Genomic DNA, 1,188 nt, shown 5'->3' with positions numbered 1-1,188 from the left:
GAAATGTGGGAGTCCGGTAACTACCTGCCTTCACAGCCCTAGTCTCACTTTTTGAGACTGTTAGCAGACAGACCCCGAAAGACGGTGGCAATGGTCCATCAGCGCCCTCTGGGTGTCGGGATTCGTCGTCAGGCAGCTGGCGGCAGCCCAGGACGGCAAACAGTTTCTGGAGCTTGGGTCCCAGCAGCCCTCCGGAGGAAGGATCACGGAAGCGAGTGGGCGGCGGGAGGCGGAGCGAGGGACGTGGGGGCGTGGACACAGCGGGCTTTGGAAAGGCCCCAAGTTAATGAGGCGTGCGCCGGCAGCCGAGCACCTCTCAGAACTGGGCTTCCCCCCGCGCTGCGGGCGCCAGGAGCCGCCTTTTCCGCTGGGTGTCACTCGGGGGTGGAGGAGATGGCCCATTCAAAAGCACCGCGAGGGGGCCCGGCCTGTGCCCTTCAGTGAACGCTCGCAAGAGGACGGCAGAGGCCCGGCGGCTCGCAGCTCTGGGACCTTGTGGCGCATCAGGACGCGGCTGCCAGTCTGTCCGGACTTGGAGCCGCCGCCGTTTTGCCTCCTGCGTGTCAGCTTCTTCTGCGCGCTCCGGGCGGGCGGCCGCGGCAGCCGCTGGGGTGAAGACGGCGCGCGATTACTTCTGCTGCCCCCAGCCCGGGCTACTGGAAGCGGAGAGGCCGGGCCGAGCTGTGGCCCCCCTTATGCCAGTAGGATGCTGGAGAGCAGCGGCTGCAAGGCGGTGAAGGAGGGTGTGTTAGAGAAGCGCAGCGACGGGTTGCTGCAGCTCTGGAAGAAAAAGTGCTGCATCCTCACTGAGGAGGGACTGCTGCTCATCCCGCCCAAGCAGCTGCAACATCAACCACAACCTGGACAAGGGCCGGGGCTAGCCGAGCCGTCCCAACCCGGAGGTCCTGCTGTCGCCGGCCTCGAGCCGCCGGTTAAGCTCAAGGAATTGCACTTTTCCAACATGAAGACAGTGGACTGCGTGGAGCGCAAGGGGAAGTACATGTACTTCACTGTAGTGATGGCCGAGGGCAAGGAAATCGACTTTCGGTGCCCGCAGGACCAGGGCTGGAACGCCGAAATCACGCTGCAGATGGTGCAGTACAAGAACCGCCAGGCCATCCTGGCGGTCAAGTCCACCCGGCAGAAGCAGCAGCACCTGGTTCAACAGCAGACCCGGCCGCCGCAGCC

At 64.6% G+C, this 1,188-nt stretch overlaps 1 protein-coding gene across 1 annotated transcript in view; it reads left to right on the top strand.

Annotated features, from left to right (window-relative positions):
• The first annotated feature begins 286 nt into the window (after window positions 1–286).
• The window catches only part of PHLDA1 (pleckstrin homology-like domain, family A, member 1), a 1,561-nt gene continuing 659 nt past the window's right edge, over window positions 287–1,188 (top strand). The window contains exon 1 of the mRNA XM_006871624.1: window positions 287–1,176. Within this exon, the coding sequence (XP_006871686.1) occupies window positions 287–1,176 (890 nt within the window). The remainder of the gene's footprint in view (window positions 1,177–1,188) is intronic.

The sequence above is a fragment of the Chrysochloris asiatica genome, unplaced genomic scaffold, assembly GCF_000296735.1.
Source record: "Chrysochloris asiatica unplaced genomic scaffold, ChrAsi1.0 scaffold00170, whole genome shotgun sequence".
Classification (NCBI taxonomy): Eukaryota; Metazoa; Chordata; class Mammalia; order Afrosoricida; family Chrysochloridae; genus Chrysochloris; species Chrysochloris asiatica.
This window is presented reverse-complemented; position numbering and strand designations above follow the sequence as displayed.